This window comes from Heliconius melpomene, chromosome 1 (genome assembly GCF_056956725.1).
Source record: "Heliconius melpomene rosina isolate 202511_hmr_F chromosome 1, ASM5695672v1, whole genome shotgun sequence".
Classification (NCBI taxonomy): domain Eukaryota; kingdom Metazoa; phylum Arthropoda; class Insecta; order Lepidoptera; family Nymphalidae; genus Heliconius; species Heliconius melpomene.
Genome location: NC_140389.1, coordinates 8,909,712 through 8,928,631, shown reverse-complemented (window position 1 = coordinate 8,928,631; position 18,920 = coordinate 8,909,712). Strand labels below are relative to the sequence as shown.

The 18,920-nt window shown below is 31.9% G+C and overlaps 4 protein-coding genes across 5 annotated transcripts; 1 reads left to right on the top strand and 3 right to left on the bottom strand.

Annotated features, from left to right (window-relative positions):
* The first annotated feature begins 398 nt into the window (after window positions 1-398).
* On the top strand, window positions 399-7,252 carry jub (LIM domain-containing protein jub). Its single transcript, XM_085193582.1, has 6 exons — window positions 399-2,032; window positions 2,459-2,628; window positions 3,031-3,093; window positions 3,797-3,962; window positions 4,198-4,338; window positions 4,615-7,252. The coding sequence occupies exons 1-6, from the start codon at window positions 538-540 to the stop codon at window positions 4,722-4,724; spliced, it is 2,145 nt and encodes a 714-aa protein (XP_085049708.1). The 5' UTR covers window positions 399-537; the 3' UTR covers window positions 4,725-7,252.
* LOC146541237 (uncharacterized protein C18orf19 homolog A) lies at window positions 7,195-9,066 on the bottom strand. Its single transcript, XM_085193596.1, has 3 exons — window positions 8,556-9,066; window positions 8,080-8,225; window positions 7,195-7,574 (listed from the first exon to the last, which is right to left on the bottom strand). Exons 1-3 carry the CDS (start codon window positions 8,930-8,932, stop codon window positions 7,336-7,338), a joined length of 762 nt encoding a protein of 253 aa, XP_085049722.1. The 5' UTR covers window positions 8,933-9,066; the 3' UTR covers window positions 7,195-7,335.
* Window positions 9,067-9,532: 466 nt separating this feature from the next.
* On the bottom strand, window positions 9,533-11,582 carry LOC146541236 (uncharacterized). Its single transcript, XM_085192288.1, has one exon. It carries the CDS (start codon window positions 11,568-11,570, stop codon window positions 9,561-9,563), a length of 2,010 nt encoding a protein of 669 aa, XP_085048414.1. The 5' UTR covers window positions 11,571-11,582; the 3' UTR covers window positions 9,533-9,560.
* A 1,681-nt stretch (window positions 11,583-13,263) lies between these two features.
* On the bottom strand, window positions 13,264-17,325 carry LOC146541235 (uncharacterized). 2 transcript variants are annotated; one of them, XR_014878460.1, is made up of 3 exons: window positions 16,949-17,325; window positions 14,458-16,754; window positions 13,264-14,413 (listed from the first exon to the last, which is right to left on the bottom strand). XR_014878460.1 is itself a non-coding variant. In XM_085193480.1 (2 exons), the coding sequence occupies exon 2, from the start codon at window positions 16,751-16,753 to the stop codon at window positions 14,789-14,791; it is 1,965 nt and encodes a 654-aa protein (XP_085049606.1). In that variant the 5' UTR covers window position 16,754; window positions 16,949-17,325; the 3' UTR covers window positions 13,264-14,788. The 2 variants fall into 2 exon arrangements, 1 of the variants encoding a protein (XP_085049606.1); XM_085193480.1 differs by having other exon boundaries at window positions 13,264-16,754.
* Between the last annotated feature and the right edge of the window lie 1,595 nt (window positions 17,326-18,920).

The window sequence follows — 18,920 nt, the reverse complement described above, 5'->3', positions numbered from 1 at the left end:
TAAGCAGAATTTGTATAAATATTTAAACATTGTCGATTATTTATTAAGTACTAGGTTTGAAATCAGTATACTAAATTAAAAAAAAAATCTTATAAGAACTTGAGCTCTTTTATAATCTTCAGCAAAACACATATTTAAATAATTATGAGCAATAAATAACAAAAATATTAAAATAATAAGCGTAATGTGTATAAATCATTAATACTTCTTCGGTTTTTAATTTGATATTATACATTTTAAACGTAATATATGGGATTGGATAACTTATTAATATATAGTAGCATCATAATTAAGAAAAAGAATTTTGAATAATATATTCACTGAATGTTTCAAACGAAGAACTTGAATGCTTATCTTTATTAATTAATCATTGTGTAAAATCATCTTGTACATCACTAAATTTGTTTTTTTTTATTCGATTTTTTTTCATGATGTTTTGTTGAGTTGAAGATTACATTAGATCACAATTATGAATCATTTATGTTTTTCGTGTTTTTTTGAAATTGGGCAGTAATATTAACATAATTTGTGTTTATTATGGAACCTTCAAGGAGAAGTACCTCTGAAGACCAACGGTGTATACTGGGCTTGCAAGATTTGAAAATATCCAACAAAGACGAAAATGATACTGAGCAAGCGCACAATGCTTCAACATCAAACAATAGTGCTCAAGCAAAAGCTAGGTCTATTGGTGCAATTGAAAGTTTTACTTTAGACAATGCTCCTGCTAATCGCCAGGATTATAGTTTTTATGAACGCTCCAATGTGATTGCAGCATCTAAATTTGCTACACCCAAGCGAGTAGAGACGATCGCGTCAATAAATAAACGTGATATAAATACTACAGCGTTACCTACTAGTCCAACACGGTCTATAGACTCAATTTCACAAAGGTCTCTGAGTTATCAAACTGAAGATTTGTATGAGATACCAGGAAACACAAACTCTCAATACCCCCCTCCTGTATACGAAAATATAGATTACTACAGTGAACAACAACTGCCACAGCCTCCTTACTATCATCAGCTATACCAAAGCCAGCCGTTAGCAGCAGAAGGATATTACAACACACGATACAGTAAAGCTCAGCCTCAAGTGCCAGTAAATAACAAACCTAAAGTCAGCCCTTTGGTATATGAAAATATGCTTTGTTCCGATAGTGAAAAGAAAAATGATTTTAAAGTACAACCTAAGTCAGATCAGCAATATGTTCAACAAAGCTCTGCACCAGGGCCTCAAGTACCCAATACCTCTCTCAATAGAAATAGTTCACAAAAGTTATTGATCGAAAAAAGTAAAGTGGACAAAGTTGTACCTCCACCACCATACAATTCCTCATCAGATAATTCTAGTGGAGACTACACAATCATGAAATCTGCTCCTCCTAAATATACTGACATTAGTGCTCTTTTAAAAAATAATAACTCTGTTAGCTTTGATGATAAAGTTGTTACAATACCTTCAACAGCTATTTATGCTTCAATAGCACCTAGTGCTCAAAGACCAAAGGCAAACATAGCCACTGAAGTGCAAGGTCCTTTGCCTGTACCAAAATATTTACATCCTAAGCCACCTATTGGTAATGGCCTGGCTAAAATGAAACCTCCACCAATAAATGGAAATTATAATATGAATCCCAAGCCTCTTCCTAATAGAATGCAAATAATAGAGGACACAAATGGCTCTGACTATGTGTGTATGACAGGTGGTTCACCTGCCGCTGCAGCTGCTGCCGCTTGTAAAGACAATACATCATTGGCTTCAGAATCAATCAGTTCTCGAAACATGGTATCTGGATTAACTTCCTTATGTTCCCCGGCTCAATCTCCTGCACCTAGTCCTACTCCCAGTTCAGTGTCACAATTGTCAGGTGGGTCACGAGGCTCTGGTGGACGAGGAAAGAGCCTACTTCCATATAGTATTACACCGCCCCGTCCACCAGGACCAAGTGAAGCTCAGCGCAAAATAGAAGAACTTACTCGGCAACTTGAAGAAGAAATGGAAAGACAAGATGAGGAAGGAGAATACTTTGGTAAGTTGTTAGTGTTTTGTTTTATAGGTAGTGGTATTTTATTTATTACTAGTGATCTGCTGATCTCTTTGTCCCATAATATCACAAAAGCATTCATATTTTTATACATGTACTCAAAGCAGTGGTTTTGGTGTGAAAGCATAACAAACAAACTTACATTTACTTGACACATCATTACATTGTAAATACAGTGTTTGTTTGTTTCCCATTTGGAGGAATGAATTGTTTTTATTTCCTTGCTCTGCACTCCATAACAATGCCACTTAACAAGCAATGTCTCAAAAATTGGGTAGAAAATAGGCCAGTATCTTAACACTAGGCTCCCCTGCTTCTCTGCTATATATAAGTACAGTGATAAGTTATTAATTCATAATAAATTACATTTTATATTATTTTAATGTAAAATATGCAAACATAAATTTTCAGGTATATGTCATACATGTGGTGCAGGAGTGACGGGTGCAGGACAAGCATGTCAAGCTATGGGCAACCTCTATCATACAAATTGTTTCATCTGTTGTTCTTGTGGAAGGGCATTGAGAGGGAAAGCCTTTTATAATGTCCATGGCAAAGTGTACTGTGAAGAGGACTATCTGGTAATATATATTTTTAATATTGTAATGAAATCAAACACCTCACAACAATTACACTTTTTTCAATATCAACTGTAGGCTTTCTACAACATATCTCTTAAAAACTTGATGTTGATGTAAGTAGTTTTGTTCAGGGATGTATATTACTAGTACCAGTAGTAGTAATTTTTTTCTCAAAAAAGTATCTGGAATAAATATAGATGGCGTGGTGCAATGCAGCGCAATCGTGACGGTGGTGAGTTTGATTCCCACCTGTGGGGAAATAAATATTTAATGTGTTAAAAATTCGGCAGTGCGTGGGATACAGTGTCTTAACACTAGGTTCCCACTGTTTACCGTGCTATATGCTTGATAGAAAATTATTAAAAAATATATATGTAAAGTATATGACATTTTTTGTTACAGTACTCTGGATTTCAACAGACTGCTGAAAAATGTGCAATATGTGGACACTTGATAATGGAAATGGTTAGTAGCTTTAATTTTTAAAAGTATGACCCAGTCTTCTCATTATGACCAGAATATTTTAGAAAACATAAGCACTTGAACATAGAGGGGCTCAAACCCACACCTCTTGGAAATTGTCTAAAAGAAGTTAAAATTCCAGTACATTCAAACATTTTTACATTTTTTAAAATATTATTAATCCTTACTGTGAAAAAACACTAAAAATGTTAAATATGTTTAAGCCAGATTGTTTGCTTGACACATTAATATAATAGAAGCCAATAACTTTAATTTAAATGATTAAGATAAGATTTAATTTGACCCTTTGATAAGATTACTAAATAATTTGTTACTATCTCTTTACTTATAATTTGTTCTGTGATATTGGTATGTTATGTTATTATGAAACATTTGTTTAAAATAATTGTTATTATTGTTATAAAAATACTTTTATGATATTTTAAAAACAAAATCTTTTGTATATTTTTTAAAAACAACTAGAATTTGTTTTATGTATAACTTAAATTGTTGAATTCTACCACTAAACATGTTTGAAATTCAGGTATAAAGTGATGAATGGAGTAACTCAATATTGTAGTCTATCGGCCTACCATCTGTAGGAAATATGTGGCCTACCACTCTGTGAAGCTAAAAATAATTTTATAAAGAATATTTTCTTACAGTCTATATAAGTAAATAAAATAAAATTTCAAATATATTGCAGATATTACAAGCTATGGGCAAATCATATCATCCAGGCTGTTTCCGATGCTGCATTTGTAATGAGTGCCTTGACGGTGTGCCATTTACAGTTGATGTTGATAACAAGATATATTGTGTGAACGATTATCACCGCATGTTTGCTCCCAAGTGTGCTAGTTGTGGCAAAGGTATTATTTATATATTTTTTTAATTTTCGAAAGACCCTTGTTTTTCACATGGCTTATTGTATTGCATCTATTACCTGTTGGAAAACCATCAACATTATATATTTATGCACCTTAAAATATTTTTTAAATATTTCTTAATGTTTGATTATTCATTCATAATTAAGACAGGACGAATGTTGGTTGTTAATATTTCCATATTCATTAAATAATAGAAACTTGTGTGGTTTTTTCTCAGGAATAACACCTGTGGAAGGTACGGATGAGACAGTGCGAGTTGTGTCGATGGATCGAGACTTCCATGTGGACTGCTACATGTGCTGCATGTGTGGGATGCAACTGACAGACGAGCCCGACAAACGCTGCTATCCTCTAGCCGGTATTTATCTTTTAATTCTTTTAGAGTCCTCTCGAAAGAATGGAATGTTGAATATTTTCATTTCCTTCCTTTGATAACGAGGCAAAGCGCAGCGTAGAGGTATTGTAGGTGTTGTGTGTGTTGAATGCGATTCAACACACACAATACCTCAAGAATTCGACGGAAAATGGGGAACGGAGTGTCTTAATGATTAGCACTAGGTTCTCAGGTTTCCTCTGGAATGACAATAGTCAAAGTCTAATACAAAGGTACGAAATAAAATATGTTCATCCACAGGTAAACTAATGTGTCGCGCCTGTCACCTGACGGCCATAGGCGCGCCTACCGGGCCCGGCATGCCGCCCGCGCCGCACCTGTCGCCCGCCTCCTACCAGTACATGGGGTAGACTACTGTGTGTTTGCAGTTACTGCATTTATATACTACGCATTTGTATCAGAATATGTTATGTAATGTGTTAAAAGAACGTTGTCTGTAGCAGGGATTGCATTGACAGGGTTAGGGTGAAGCTTGTGGGGAGGGATGTTGATAATTTAATATCTTGATATTAAAAGCAGTAGATCATTCATAAATTACATCAATTAAGGGATATTGCTTGACAAAGTGTGGGGTGTATTCATTAAAAAAAAATAAACCGATTTCAAATTGGTATAAAAAAAACAACTACCTACCTAGATTTTCTTAATTTCCCCATATTTCTGAAACTACTGAACAATTTTAATGAAACTTGTACTATTCTCTAAGTAAAAGTGTACTTAACTTAAAAATTTCGATATGACCTTTAGTTTTAAAGAAATTCGTGGACAACCATACACTTACCAAATTAAGCACACATCCTTGGAAGCCTAAATGGATCATCATACTCAAATATTACATACACATATATCAAACTAATAACCTCCTTTTTTGAAGTCGGTTAAAAATGTAATGTACACGCATAATTTTGGTAATGCTATTTTATGTTTTGTATTGAATAAATTCTTGTTATTTATTTTCTTATCATAACATTAATATCAAAGATTTCAAATTGATTCAACATTCCTGTCAATCTAGCTAGTTCTAGTTATGCTGGTTTAAAATAATGAACGGTATATGGGGATAGCAATGTCATATTATAGCTATGTAACTAAATAGTATAATTGTAAGCTGTTGTAGTACATTTTACCATTGAGTGTAATCAAGATATATAAAATAGTTTTAGGTATAGCAAATCTTGACATACAATGTGATCCATTTGCCCGGCGGTACACATTGTATATAACTTGTTCCAGACATGTGATTAGACAATTATTATATACAAAAAAAACTGTTGAAATTATTAGAAAAAAAGTAGATGGAAATTTTATTATATTCATCTGTTATAATTATATGTATCTGTTGCCATGACATTTTATAGATTTTGCACAATATATAAATGTGCATGTGTGACTGTCGGTTCCAGCTAACATATACTGTTATATTTAAAACATAGTGTTGTGTTGAGTAGTTGAGCGCCGAGATGCAAGTAAAGGCAAAATAATAAAATGTATTAAGTTTTATTTTACATAATAAGAGGCATTATTGTAAAAGTAGGTAAAGTTATGCCATTATCAAAATGTGTACATTTAATCAGTTATTTATACTGCTATGCTCAATATTCGGATTTGAACAAAATATTAGATTTTAGCTGTAATATGTATAGATACAAAAAATGACAGCTTGCTTGTAAGGAAATGAATGTCACAATATAAGAATGAGTCATTCGGAAGATTATATTTTTAGATAATAAGATATCGAGGTACATAAATTATAAATATGTATTTTAATGAGGTAGTATATGTAGGAGCCAGAAATCATTTATGCCTTCATTTCTTGTGATATTTATAATAATAGATGCATTTGCATTTGGGATTTTAAAAAGGAAATAAATAAAAATGGTATAGTATGTGAGCTCAACTTAGTAGTTAATGGTTTAAATTATGGAGAGCAGTATTAACAACAGATAGTTATTTTTTGTGGAACAAAATTAAAACATTTCTTGTTTAAGATGTATTAAATGAAAAATAATTTGCAAAACCATAAAAATATGTTTAAACCTGTAATAATAAATAAGATACATAAATATTTAAATGTTATAAAAAACCTAAATTAAGTAAATATGTTTCTATAACATGGACTACATACAATATTGGTCTAGGCCTATGTAAAGACTTTATTTATATGTATATTTCTTTGATGCATTTACTAATGTAACTATCTTAGATATGACAGCACATCTGGCTCTACTGACGGCCTCTTTGTTTTTATATTTTATTATGAACCAGGGATGTTATGTAGCTGTAATCATAATCGAACCTATCGGATATTCGAAATAAAAATCTATTTGTAACTGTGCTCGAAACCAATTGTTTCAATAGGTTACTTATCATGCCTGGCCGACATACTAGAGCTTGGCACGAAGTAGTTATTAGTAAAGAATTTTTCGTAGTAGAATACAATATTCGACAATATATCAAATAACAAAATAGCTGACATCATTACAGAAAGGTAAAAAAACAGCTGGTAATAAGATTACTTAAATTTCAAAATAAAACTAATATTGGTAAACAAGTCTATTTGCAAGTAAAGGATAATCTGCAATAATTTTATATCTGAAATCAATGTAGTATTTTTCTTAGATCTGTATCCATATTGAGATAAAAATTGTTACCTACATAACATCCCTACTATAAATATATAGTTGCACCATAATGTAACATTCCAGTAATGTGCTGTCGAGAGTTTAGGTACTTAATTATAACATAATCTATGATATCTGTACATTTTGATAATTAAAATGTTGTCAACCTTATTTCCTTTAATTAATTAAAGAAAAAAAATTGTTAAGTAATACTTTTGTATTTATATACTTTTAACAATAAATAAATTCAACCTGTATATAGTCATATTAAATTTCCTTATCCATACTATATTTCATGATATTTCACAGAAATGAAAATTTAAAACCAACATTGCATATTTTACATTTTCTTTACTTTATCTTTTATATTGCGCATTTCAGATTTGTATCTTTGCATTTCGTCCATTACTTGTGTTTTTTTCTCCTTCAACTGTATCTGATAGTGTTGTTTACTCTCATTGAACTTTCCTTGAATGTTATCTTTTTTTTCTTGAAGCATCTCTTTAAGACGTTCCCTTGATGGCACTGGTTTAATCCAACCTATAGTTGTCAATCTCTTTATGGCATAAGTGGTACCACCTGTAAGCAAAGAACAATGTGTTAAATTTTGATTACATAATTTTTTGCGTAACATATATTGGGGTAGACAGAGGGAACTATCTCGCCGAAGCTAGTAAACGCCGCCGCTGCTACCGCCGGGGTCCTTGGTGGGCTACTGCCGAATGTCGGAGGGCCGGATTCTCAAGGTCGGCAACTTTATGTCGGGGTGTTGAGATCCATGACTGTATACACCTTTGTAGGCGGATTCTCTCACAATTGCGGATAGGGCAGCGGGTCATAGCAGTAAGAGTGATTTGATTCGATAAACTTCCTTATAAATTAATAATTTATAATATTTCCTATTGCCAATAACATTTTCTTTTTTTCATTTTATCTTACATATAGAAGAAGGATTGGCAGAAAGAACCTAATGATAAGACACTCCATTTTCCATTTTCTCTCAGAATTGAAAAGACATTGTGTGTCATGTGGCAGAACTTTTTGCTAAATTATCCAAGGTAGCATATATCAACTAATATATTACCAACAGTGACTGCATATCGTAGTGGTGTTACCAATTTGTAGAGTGCCAAAGCAAGAGCAAAGTATCCAGCATGTGACTCCTTTAATGGTGTCAATAGCTTATCACTTATTCCAATCGATTCCATCAAGCTGATAACATCAACACCACTGAAAAGAAAGTTTTTATAAGATATATTTATAACTTTTGTATAATAAAATAGATTTTATATACAATAAAAAAATATTTTAGGAGCTGATTGTAGTGCAGAAAAGCGGTTTAAATATAATAAGATACAATATTACTATAACTATGTATCACTATGCATTGTCATAGAAGAATGTGATGTAACTCAGTGAAACTAAACATGAAATAATAGATGGTTTGTATATCATTGCTATTAAAGATTGGTATCTATAAGATTTTATTAAAAAAATAAGATTGAATATTAATTTAATTTGAAAACAAAATTTCATATAATTATAAAATTAAATAAATACCTTCTTACACAGTAGTAAAAACCACCAAACCATAAAGCTGATGTTGTCATGTGTACAGGTAACAGCACATACCAATAATCTTTATACATTTGTTTAAATCTTTGTATGATTCCTGATTTTTTCTCTGGTTCCTGAGGTTCCTGAGGGGGGCCACTTACATTGGCACTGTTATGATTAGAACAACGTGGAATTGGTTGTAGTAACGTGGGCCTAAGATCTTTGATTATTAAATGGTTTTGCAAAATATTATTTTTATTTTTTATTCCACTACATGAGAATCTAATAGGATAATGTGTCCTCAGGTTCCATTTTACCGGTTTGGTTATATTTTGAAAAAATATGTTATGTCTATATAAAACTCTAAATGTAACAGCCATTTTAAAGTAGAAATTGATTTAACATAAAAATATTCAAATTATACACATTCTCAAAATAAAACGCCCTTTGATTACTTTTAACACAGGTATATAAACCATAAAAGTTGACAATAATCTGTCAGACTCGGGCACGATATTTGACATTTTCAAGCTATGTTTACGTCACATTTGTCGTTTGGCGTTTTAAACTACCACAGATGAGTATTGAGTAATAAACTCAGTTAAGAACTTTAAAGGGCAAATTAGTATACTAATCTTACAAAATCTGTAACGAGTAGATTTAAATGCCTAAAATTGAATAATTTTAATAGTATGTTTATAAAGGAGCATAGTAAAAATAATAAAACTGTCCTTTTTAGATAAAACGTACTTTAAGCGACATTTTTTGTGTATGGTAGTTTTATATAAAAAAAGACATAGTTTTTATTTGTTTTATTTTGTCAAGTCACAAATTTATGCTAAAACACAAAAAAATACAATCTCTATAACTGTATTTACATATTCTTTTTTATTAAAATATCACAGTGTGTACTTAGACGTATTTTTTTCCAAGTACTGAAATTCTTAGAAAACATTAATTACATTAAGTTTATGCTTCAGTAAGGCATATCATACAATAGTATTTTTGCTATAAACAATAACAATAAAGCTTTAGTAAATAATCGTGAATGCATCGGCTTTGGTTACCGTAAAGATTAAGTCGACTTACAGTACCTGACAAACCCCATTTATGACCATCATAACGAAGAGTGCCTTCAAACATGCCATAACCTGGTATTGTTTTTATCATTACCATATATTCACGCCATTCAATTTTATCATCTTCAGGCGAACTCACTTCCAATTCTGTTATTTCAAGCAATTCAATTACTTTCAGTCGAGCACACTGACTATAACTTATTAACAGCATATTTATGCTTTCCACCAATTTCTCAGCGATATGCAGTGATTTTTCATTTGTTATTGATAATGAGTGCCCTTTGTGACAACTACACCAATGGTCATCAATGTGCGCTTGGGCACACGTTCGATTTTCTGGTATAGGTAAAAACAGAGAGTACCCTTTGCTGTCTGTTGGGAACTCGTTATTCCGTGTATTAATCACGCTATTTTGAATTCTATTAAGATCTATTAAATCAAGCAGAGTATAGTGTAGATCATATGGTGTAGTTAAACGTTGACTATTTAATTGTAAATTATTAAATGCAACATTGTATTTTTCACGAAATTTCTTAGGTGTCAATATGTAAACAAATGGTAAACGTTCCTCCAATCTACCTTGATTAGTTGATCTGAGTTCACCCCACCTTATTCCATGGTCACTAACGAGTATTATAATTGTATCATCCAAATAACCGTTATCATTTAAGTTGTTGAAAAAATCATTATAATAATTATCCATTACCATTGGGTAATTAGCAAAATCGTGACTCATTGTTACTTCCCAAAAAAAACCAAACATTTTTGAAGATTTCACTACCGAAATAAGATTTTCTATATATTTTAATAATACACTGAAAAAATATTTGTCATTCATACATAGGAACGAGTTAAGGTCTTTATTATTACCCACATTATTTTCGGCTTCATTAAAAAAAGTGTGAACATAATAATCTGTGGGAGTTCGTATAAATCCAGCTTTTTCGTAATTAAAAGTGCCAAGGCTCGAACTGTCTTCACCAAAAGCTGTATAATACCCAGCCTCCTTAAACCATTCCCATATAAATGGGCAGTTATCAAATGTCGATTTCTCATTTGGGGTACAGGAAAACTTCAATTCTTTCTCTGATTTACCCATAAGCATTGGTATTAAATTTGGGAATGTATTATCTCCAACTTTGTTGTAACCTAAAAGTTCCACTGCTCCTTTTTTCTTTAAGGTAGCCAAAGTATTTGGCATTGTTCTATGAAAATTAAGTCTGGAGACTGCATCAACACCCATAACGATTACGTTATAGAATGTTTTATTGTTGGATGATTCTGAACTTTGTAGAAGGGATTCTTTTTTCTGGGCGAATAAATAATATTGTTGGTAAATTTTATTATTTTTGTACTCACAGTAAACACTAACAAACTCATCGCTTACTTCTATAGCGCGAGAGAAATATTTGCAATCACTATATTGAACACGATCATCATTATTAAATAAAGTAATATCTTTCACTGTATCAGGACGGTAGAACGACCTATAGCAACACTTTACTGTTGTATATCGGCTGACATTGTAATATTCTTTATTTTCAGGTCTTATCCAAATATGAGTATTATTGCTAGCGAGCAACGCTAATTTTGAATCCGGACACGGCTTTATTTTAGTAGGGTATGTGACGTATTCCTTTATTTCATCACCAAAAGTTTTCAATGCAGGAATTATGCAACCTTCTGTGTTTATTGTGAAACTTTGCTCTGTAAAACTTTCTATTTCCTTATAAGATATAGAGCTCCAGGGAATTATACTATTGCGAATGTAAACAAATCGTGATATATTGTTAATAGATATAATTAAGAAGCTCCCACCAAAAATCGTAGCAACAAGGAACAAGTAACGTATACGCGTCGACATGGAGGCGGTTTTGTCTCCTGCTGCCCCAGTGATGTAGTTCATACTGAAAGAGATACATATTTCGTTATTTTTCATTGACAAGCAATTCTTTACCGTAAAATGACATTTTCCTTGCTTCAATGAACTAAACAAACTTAAAATTACGCAAGTAAGTAAACTATGTTTTTCGCGTGACGCTGTCTCTAATTTTTGAATATTTAATAGGTAAGTATATACTTATATTAAAAGTTTGTGTAAAGCAGATATTAGATTTTTAAATATACTAATTCTTAAAATATACTTAAGTAGGTGGCCTTTTTAAAACTAAGTGGCTCTTAATACAGCACCCAATATTACCCAGTATTAGTTAAATAGATATTGTCGATAAAATATTAGTTTAGATAGGTATAAGTTAATACGTTTTTATTTTTTTATATATAACTTTCATGTCCTTGTCCTCACTACATAGTTTATATATTATATATAAATGCTGCAAATTAAACAGCCGGTAGTATATAACGAGTCTTCTATAAGTCCCTATATTATTTAAAAGATTGTCCCCTAACTCCTAATTGTTCAGGAGTTGAGTCTTTTTATTAAGTATATATTCTTATATCTTTTTATCTAGCAAATATATGATTACTATAATAAATTATATGAAACAGATAGCAAGTGCCAATAAAATTGGAGGGTTTCCTCGATTGCCTTTGGATTCCATCATCAGATCTCAAATAACGGAGAAATCGATAGATAATTATAAAAAATATATAGTTAACGAATATAGAACCTCCTCCTTTTTGAAAAAAGAAGTCTGTTAAAAATGAGTAGGTGCACATGGCTGTTGACCTACAATCATAAAATACGAACGAAATCCGGACTAATTCGCACTTGACCTTTTTTTAAAGACATTTACTTGACATTGTTCATTTCAAGAATTTAAAATTGTCTATGAAATTATCTATATTCATGTTACTTATGAAAATATTTATAAGTAGATATTAGCGTAGCAGAACGAACGACAAAATATTCTAAGTTTTTACGAAACAATTACTACTGCTTCTTAGCTACGTGCGTGCTTTGAGTATTTAGTATTTCTTTAACTCAACTAAGAATCAAGGATTAATATCCTCAATAGTCATACTTGGCGCCGTAGTAACGTACTGTGTCAAATTAATAAGTTTGAGTGACATGAACCAAATTTATATTAAATGCACTAAAACATATCCAGCGTCCATCCGTTCGAGGCCGACGTGGCACAGGGGCACAAAGGAGTGACTGCAACGCGACGGTTGTGGTTTCGAATCCCACTCGGGGTAATTAATTATTCAATATTTTCATTTTATTTCGCCCTGGTACTGAGCAAAATGCCTCAAAAATTAGGAAAGTGGGGAACCGAATGTCTTTTCACTAGGTTCCCTCTGCATACTCTGCTACACATGTAGGTAACAGCGTAAAGCTGAAAAAAATTGTCTAATTTAACGTTTGCATATAAATTATTGAACATTAGATTTAAAAAGAGGATGGGGTAGTAAGGTACATGTGTAACATATACCTACCTACCTATACCTCTCTTATTTTCTGATTCTGGTAACGAGACAATGCGGGGCTTGAGTTCTGCCACAACATGCAATGTCTCAAGAATAATGTGAGAAACAAAATGTCTTAATTGTTAACACTAGGTTCCCAGGTTCTCTCTGTTTGCCCTGCTATATGCGGAATACTGCGTAAAACTAAAACATAAATCAAAATAATATTGGTAACTGAAGTATAGCGGAATAAATAAAACTCCTTTGAACACTAACAAAAACAAGTTTATTTCTAAATATAGTAAAAATCAAATGTAGAGGTTATGATATTTTATGACAGATACTAACGAACAGTAAAAATATAACCAAGGAATCCTTGTTTCAATATATTTCAATGAATTAGGTGACCGTTTCAATTTTTCTAAGATAAAAGATATGCTAACCTTGCTATTGAGCATGTTGATATGATATGTTGAAATTTCTTCTATTTTGAAAATAAACAAAAACATTGCGTTAAAGAATATGTCAATTTGTTATAGTAATCGTTAATATTTGTCTCTATTATACTAAAAAAATAATTCAATTCCAGCCGTACTAAATTGTGATATGCACTCGACTGCTAGTAAGAACAAAAAGAATAATAAAAAAAAATGTTGAATAAAGTATCATCTTTCAGAAAATATATAGTCAGTAAAAAATAATATGAATTTGAATATCCTACAATTCTATAAAATTAGAGGTCTAATAATAATTTACAAACATGTACGGCAGCCATAGATAGCGGAGATATACGGCGCTAACTCCCTCTACAAGATTGTAGGTATATCATATTTTATTTGTTGTTATTTGAATGTTCAGTCGTGAGTTGGTATATTATCTTTTATCCATATTTATAATACAGCCTGACGTGTATGTATTATTTGTCACAAATAATAACATTAACAAAGTACGAGCTAGGGTACTCTACACAACCGTGATTTTATAACAATAAATCTATTACTAAATGAAAGTGCCTGTAGTGCCTGTGGCAGTCGTACGCACATTGCAGTATTGTCTATATTATTACTTAATTCCTTAGTTTCCATATAAGTACATGTATAAAATAAATGTATATAAGTAGACGATATTGAATAATTATGTTGTTTAACAGGTAAATACTACAGAACTACGAATCAACTACTTTTAGTGTAACGACTAAAAAGTTTAAAACTAAGTATATCACACTTTGGTAACATTTAGGTAAAGTTTGTGAAGATACTGCTTAAATTTACAATTAGATATTATCTCTCTAGATAAACAATTTATTGTGCTGCAGGCCTAAATAATCATTTTGTTACATATTCAACAGTATATCAGACATATTTTAGCGGCTCCTTATGTAGGTAGGTATATGTCAAAACAATAATAATGTTACTATAATTATTCGGAACGCCATTATAGAAAGAACAGAACAGAACAGTACTATAATTATATTTAGAAATAATCATTGTCATTGCATTAAAAATTGATTAATGTACGTAGTTGATATCTAAGTAAGTCTTTTAAAATTATTTTGTCGAATTAAAATTTTAAACAAATATATTGCAATTAAATGATGTAAAATAAATTGTTTTAGATAGGTACATGTGTAAAAAATAAAAAATATTAAAAACTTAAAAATCAATAATGTCTAAATAAACGAACGAATAGATTGAGCAAAATTTGTTTTAAGATGTACTCGATGTTTGATATGGCCGAATATTATCACAGATTATTTATTCCGTTCCTCAACGTTTAAAACTTATAGAATCAAAGGCAATAGCAATATAATTTGAGCTGATAGTGGTGTATGCAGCGACCCTGATCACCATACATATTTAGGCGGCTGACGGTACCTGCCAATGACCACTCTTTTGAGTCCCGTCGCAAAGTTGCTTCGAAAATTCCTTTACCTGGACTAGTACGTATTACAATCAAAAATTCACGCCATCCTACTTCCTTCTGGCTGGGTATCCCTGCAATCATTTCTGTCACTTCAATTACCTTGTCAAGGGATAAGATGGCGCATTCTTTGTGCCCGCGTATAATTGAATTTAAATGCCACAATAGTTGCTTTGCAGCTTCACGGGCTTCTAAACTATTCGATGGAATTTTTTGTCCTTTGTGGCAAGTGCACCAGTGATCATCAATTTCTGCTGTCTTACAGGAGCGATTGGTCGGCACCGGCAAAAATAAACTAACACCTCTTTTCTGGGAATATGATTTTCTGCTTCGTGATATAATATTTTCATTTTTTATCGTATCCACGTTGACGAGATCTACTAATGTGGCGTATACATCAAATGGTGTTGTTAGACGGTGTCCATTTTGTTTCATATTTTCATATGCCATAGAAAAATTAACACGAAATGAATCGGGTAAGAGTATATGCATAAGTGGCAACCTTTCTTCCAATCGTCCTTGTTTTGTAAAACGAATCTCACCCCATCTGATACCGTGATCGCTCAGAATTATTAAAATGGTATCTTCTAAATATCGAGTGTAATCGAGATGTTTTAAAAACATTTCATAATGATTATCGATTGCCATTGGATAGTTCAAGTAGTCGTGACTCATCGTCACTTCCCAAAAAAAGCCAAACAGCTTGGAAGACTTTAGTGTAAATGTTAAATTTTCGATGTAATCCAAAAGTACTTTATAAAAATATTGACTACCCATACATATGTATGAATTGAAGTCTCTGTTGTTCCCGGTGTATCGCTCCGCCTCGTGCATGAAGGTATGTAAGTAGTAGTCAGTGGGAGATCTGCTAAAGCCGAATTTTTCAAAATTAAATGTACCTAATGAGGCCGTGTCTTCACCGAGAGCAGTATAATATCCGACTTCCTTAAATAGATCCCATATAAACGGACAGTTGTCGAATGTTGCTCTCATATTAGGCCAACAAGTTTTCTTTAACTCAGTGTCTTTCATACCAAGGAGAATAGGAGTTAAATTTGGAAACGTGTTATCTCCAACTTTGTTATATCCAAAAAATTCAATAGCACCTTTCTTTTTTAAATAGGCTAACGTTTTAGGCATTGTCCTGTAGAAATTTAACCTCGATATAGCATCAATTCCTATGATAATAATGTTGTAGGCCGTTTGATTTTGTGATGTTTCGGAAAATTCATCTTTATAAGTAACAAAAGGCTTTTTAATCGCAGAAATAATAAACTGATCGTATATAGCCTTTTCCTTATAATAACAAGTAACTCTTACAAATTCATTCATAATTTCAATGGAGCTTGTAAACTCGATACATGAATCATATTTAACTCTGTTGTCTACGTCCATAGAATAAATATCTTCAATAGCCAAAGGTCTATAAAAAGATCGGTAGCAGCACGATACGTTGAGAGGCGGTACGTCGTAATGTCGTAAATTTTCTTCGTTCACCCATATATGAGTTTCATTCTTATCGAGTAACGAAATGTTGGATTGATGACATGATTTTATGGAGTTGGGGGGCTCAATAAACTTTCGTATTTCTTCTGCGAATGGATTTAGGCCTGGAATGGTACAACCATTTGTTTTTATCGTAAAAGTGTCGTCCGAAGTCATGAAATTATATCTATTAGTTTTCCACGGTGGTCTTAATATATCATTGTTACTGAACAACGTGTCTATTCTGTTGTTTACTAATACAAGCAGAAAGCTGGTGCCAAATATTATGCCAATAAGGAACAAGTAACGGAACGCCGAGCGTGTTTTGCCCACGATGTGAATAGACATTCTGAAATATTAAAATGTAAGTTAATAATTTATATAGGAAATTAAGAAATGTATCAAAGTACGTAAGGCAATGTGACAATTTTATTTTAATTGTAAATTTGTAAAATAACATTATGAGAAAAAGCAATCAACATAACTATCTTTGTAAATCACTAGCCCTTTATAAAGTAATAAAAAAGTGTTAATAAAACTTACCTGAATGATTATAATTCTGGTTTAAAATGCACTTTTTATGTAACATAGTAACCGCATGTCTTTCGCCGCCAAGTTTTTCCACTGTACTTCATTATTACTGTTTGTTTAAATTTAAATTCTTAATTGCAAACACAAGTGTATGTCTCTTAGTAATAAGAAATGAATATAGTTGATATACACATTGCTGAATAATTTGCCGGGGACATGGCGAGCCAGCCGCGCTTTGAGCTCTGGGGCCAGAAGCGACGGGAGGCTGGAGGAGCATGCGCGGTGATCTCGAGTGCGGTGTATCTAATAAGATTATAATATAACACAGTTATATGTCTCAAGAGTCTTCTTATTGTGTAACTCTTTGCCACGCTACCAGGGCCGTCGTGTTGCTGACTGCTGAATTTTCATCTCTTAAATATGTATTTTTTTGAAAACCTTTGAATTATCTCTAGATCTTAAATGCGAGTAAGATATATTTATTATCGTTATAGCACGATTTAAGTCAGTCACGAAAACGATAAAATATTTTTTAAATGTAATTGTTTAAAATATGTCCATTTTATCCGCATTGGTGTTTTTTTATGAATACATAAGAAAAACAGATCTAAATAAAATGGAAAAGAGAGATCTAAATAAAATGGTCATATGAACCTTTTAAATAGTATGATTTAAAATATACTAACCAGAAAAAATACATTTCGGCAATCAATTTTATGATTAAACACTAATTGTTTCAAACTGTTAATTGCCTTTTATCGATTGGCTTGTTGCTCTAGCTATCGATTCATAATAGGGGAGACTGGGGCTAGCTGTTACTTGTTACAGGAAAATGTTTTTACAGTAAATATGGTGGTGGATCAGAGTAAGCTATGATGATATATTTATTTATTTTTAATATGAAATATTTTAGGTGTAAAATTGAATAATAAGATTTTTTTAGTCTTAGTTAAGTTTTACTTTAATCTGACTAAAATAGTTTTTTACAAATGTAATAATATATTATTTAGATATAGCAATGTAAATGTTGTAGTCGTTAGTTTTTGTTTTTTGTGTCCATTTGTGACAGAGATAGGATTTAAGTGACAACAGGGATATGAAAAATATTTTATATTCGTACACTCAGTATAGACATCAAAGTAAAAAAGTCACAACCAACCCTGGTCTCTCCTACGAGCATGTTTCATAATTAACAATATTGTTCGCTGTGCCTAGCTATTATGTTTGGACTTAATTTCGCGATAATGGGGGTGTTTTGTAGAACAATATGTTAAAACAGAAATGAGAAATAGCGTTTAGATTGAAGTCATAAAACGAGTTAGTATAGAACCGAAACCAACAGAGCTGTGAGACGCAGTAATACAAGTTACGGAAGTTAATTATTCTAATTATGTAAAGTACGTTGTGCTCCAAGAAAAGCGTCATGAAGTTTACCTAGTCTTCATTAAGTAAGTTGCATCTAGATAAGGCTCGCCTTAATTTATATACAGATGACTGAAAAAAAAATGTTTTGTGTAAGATCTATATATAGTAGGTATATAAATACTGTTACTGGAGTTAGAAAGTAGAAATATGAATTTCATTAGGGTATTGGTATGCTTATCGTGAACAGACGTCCCGTTCATCACATTTTTTACTTGTGTGTCCCGGTATTCCGAAACATGGCACCGGGACGTGCAATTGATGTTCCTTTTCTTGTTCTTTTTAAAAGATAAATAAAAGGCCCTAAAAAACGACTACTCGAAAAATAAAAATAAACATGAAAGAGTCAAATGTTACTTTTTAATACTAAGTATATTTAAAAATAATTGAAATAACAAATCAAAAAACCGCTGTTCTATTTTGAGCCGAACAAAGAGTGGTCACGTTAGGTTTGCTAGGAGAGGATTTATCAAAATTGAATCGTTAAAAAACGGGATTTTCTATTTTACACCCTAAAGCCCACGCAAACAGAGACGAGGGCGACGACTAGTATTACTACTAC